Here is a 3,759-nt window from a genome sequence, read left to right as displayed (position 1 = left end):
ATAACAATCGATATCGAAAAACCCAAATTTTCAGTTCATCTGAATAAGATTAATGATTCGAAAGAACAAATGTCGTTAGTATCAGTAAAAGTTTTTGGTATTAAACCTGAAATAATTATGACAGATAATGAAAAAATAAAGAATGGAGATCTTATTGGGAAACCTATTATAGATGTTAAACACTTTCCATCTTTTGCTTTATCAGAAGTTCACTTAATTTACTTACCTAAAAAATGGAACTAGAAAGCAGACAAAACTACATGACAGAAAAACAAAATGAACTAAAAGAAAAACTAAAACACTTCAACAAATGTAGAAAAAATGGAGTAGAATTGATTCTGTTTTCAAAACATTAAGCACAGTTCTAACAGTAGGGATAACGGTGGCAACAGCCGTAACCGGTGGATTAATGCTTCCAATAATTGTCCCAACTGTATTAACCGCGTTCACTGCCGTTCAAACTTCATCTTGTGGATTGATTACTTCAGGTTTTACATCAAAACAGAAAGCTCATTATAAAAAGAAAACAGAAATTTTAATACATATCTTAATAAATTATTCATTTTTTTCGAAAGATCGAGAGAAGATAAGAACATAACCATTGAAGAATTAGAAAAATTCAATGAAATTTTAGATAAATTTGATGTAGAAATATCATCAATAAAAGTTAAAAATTCCTAGTTAAAAATAGTTAAAAATATGAATAAAATTGAAATTTTAGACGATGAAACATTTAAATCAAATGAACTTTTTTTCAGTATTATTAATCTTATCTCTGATAAATTTGATACATTTAAAGGACAAATTGAGTTAGATGGAGAGATAATTCAAGATGGAGAACACAAACAAAAAATGGAATTTGTAGGCTTTAATGCCAAAACTTTTTGCAATTTCTTCGCAACTGTGGATGTAAAATCGGATGCTTCTGATTGGTATTTCTCAGGAAAAATCATTTTACGTAGAAACAATTTCAAAACGAAGACTACACAAAAGAATTTCATGATTTCATCAACAGTTTTTCAAAATCATATATGCCCAAACATAGACATTTTCAACAAAAGAAAGTATCCGAGGAATCAGATTGGGTATTTTACTTACATAAATCGCATTTCTGTCTCATTAAAAGAAATAACAAAACCTTAGGCATTACAGAAATAGAAGATAATGACGATGAAAACGTATGTAGAACTTGTAAAGATGATAATGACAGCCATTCTGTCTCTACCTTTAACTAATTCATTCACATGAATATTTACAGAAAAAATGGAAAAGACAAAAACAAATAATGGGCAACTCTAATTATCTGCAAAATATTAATTTCATATGTTCCTATCAACATGAAAAATCTAGTTTGGCGGCATGGGGAAATTCATTTAATCTACCTATGAATTTGAGAAAGATCACCGATATTAATATTGCAAAATACACCGATATTTTAATTGGGAATCTTTAAGACACGAATGGGAACCTTACGCTAAAACAGATACGTCATGTCTCGGAGCTTGTTTGATAAAATATAACAAAGTTATGAAAGAAGTTGTATTTCAGAATATTTCCAATAATCTAACGGCTCCTTCTTTATCTTTAAAGGGTTGGTATTATTTGTATCATTACCATAAAGAAATGGTTGAAGTAGAATGGTATGAAACTACTAGAATGGTTCCGAAACACACAACCGAAAAAGAAAACGTAGAAAAAATTTACTCACATACACACCCTTTTATAAGATATTTTATCAGACAATCCATTAAAGGAGGAAGAGTTTCGGCAAATCGAAAATCATTTGAAACGAATAAAATGGATGTATTAAAGGAGTTTAGTAAAACACCAAGTGATAATATAATTGATTTATTTAAAGAATATAGTAAAAGTAAAAAAGATAAAACGGAGGTTCATTCGAGACTTAAAAAAATAAAATGTACTAAACTAATGGCCTTTGATGCTAACGGTTTCCGCCATGTCGGATTTAGATAGCGAATATCCGAGGGCGGAAAGTTGTAGACTATTTCTACAAGAAGAAAATAAAGAATTTGTTAAGCTCTTTAATGAGCAGAAATTCAGACCTAGAACGGCTATTTTAAAAGTCTGGTTTGAATATCCTACCAAGATGTTCTTCCAACCCATACCAGCTAAAGATAAAATTACTTTTACGAACAAAGATGGTAATAAGGAAACTGGCACTAAAATCAGGTTCAGAAATGGTTTCTGTTCAGAAGTTTTAACATCGGTCGATATTCAAGAAATAGTTAAAGCCGGTGGACGAATTATTAAAATATTAGATGGTATAGTATACGAAGAAAATTTTAAAACTCCACCATATAGAGATTATATTTTAATTTTGAGAGATCTTAGAAATAAATATAAACGAGAAGGTAATATCGTAGGCAGTAATTGTATGAAATTATTAGGTAATTCATTGTATGGTAAATCTATTCAGAAGGATATAACTACATCGAGACATTTATGGAGTGAAGCAACTTTAAAAGCCAACTTCGATTCATACGGCAAAAAGCTTTCCTCAAGTAAAGAGACTCAATATATCGTTGAGATAAATGAAGAAGAAAAAGAATTTGACTGTACACCTCCTAAATCTACACGACTAACACCTAGTCATTTGGGATCATTCGTATTATCTCACAGTAAAAAAATAATGAATAATTTTATTCACGTGATAGATGGATTTTATAAGCCGGAAATATACTATACAGATACTTCTAGTTTATACATTTCGTCTAGCAATTGGGATAAATTAAATGAAGCTGGGTTGGTGTCCGAAAATGATTATTGTAAAGGAAAGAATGATTACGGCGATGGTGGAATTATATATGGTTTATATTTAGCGCCAAAAGTTAAATACAATATCATTCTAACTTCCGACGGTATTCTAAAAGAAAAGACAACGTTAAAGGGTTACTCTAATGATAAGATAGCTGTAGAAGATTGTATTCGATTAGCTAGTGGACATGATGTGACGAATGAATTTAAGAAACCATGGGAAAAAGGATGATGATAAACAACAGAAAGTTTTTAGAAGTTATCTGAATCTCGTTTAGAGAAAAGCACCGGACGATGAAGGAATCATGTATCCTTATAGTAATAAAGATGACTTGAGTTTGGATGAAAACTATGAATTTGATGATTTCGATTACCTTACTATTCAAGAAGAGAATGAAGAGTGTTAATTTTTTTGTTTTAAATGCAGTTGAATAACAATTTCCTCGTTACCAAAATCTATAAATCTATTTTTACCATCTTTGATTTCCAGATTTATATCTTAAATCATAAAGGAATTAAGTGGTAAATATGTCGTTTGAAATGGTCTCTCTTTAGATCATTAACATTTTTCGTAAGAAAAACGTCTATATCCGTTGGATTCTTTGATTTAATGTAGGTAACTATGATATCTTTAATTCCACTTCTTCTTCGTTTTTTTCGTAATATTGAAATATGTCTTGAACATCTTTCTTTGGTAAATATTCTAAAGCTTTGAGGAATTGATAATACGATTGCTCTGGTGTTGTTGTGTAGATATATAGTGAATCGAAATCTAAAAGGTTTGGTGTTGTCAACATGTTAAAAGTGAGATGAGTTTTCCCAGAACCGGAACTACCGCATATACACATGAGCATGGGCTTACTAGGAAATATTTCTGAATGATTAAATTTTTTACCCATTTTTTATTATTTTATTTTATTCCAAAAATCAATCCTTAATCCTTTATACTTTGAAAGAAATAATCCTTCTCCAGTGTTTATATTT

At 29.9% G+C, this 3,759-nt stretch overlaps 1 protein-coding gene across 1 annotated transcript; it reads left to right on the top strand.

The window, feature by feature from the left end:
• Positions 1-1,957: 1,957 nt before the first annotated feature.
• LOTGIDRAFT_163192 (hypothetical protein) lies at positions 1,958-3,007 on the top strand (the record flags this gene model as incomplete). Its single annotated transcript, XM_009059253.1, has 1 exon — positions 1,958-3,007. The coding sequence occupies one exon, from the start codon at positions 1,958-1,960 to the stop codon at positions 3,005-3,007; it is 1,050 nt and encodes a 349-aa protein (XP_009057501.1).
• Between the last annotated feature and the right edge of the window lie 752 nt (positions 3,008-3,759).

The sequence above is a fragment of the Lottia gigantea genome (assembly GCF_000327385.1).
Source record: "Lottia gigantea unplaced genomic scaffold LOTGIsca_38, whole genome shotgun sequence".
Lineage (NCBI taxonomy): Eukaryota > Metazoa > Mollusca > Gastropoda > Lottiidae > Lottia > Lottia gigantea.
Note: the sequence above shows the minus strand (reverse complement) of the source record. Positions and strands in the feature narration are given on the sequence as shown.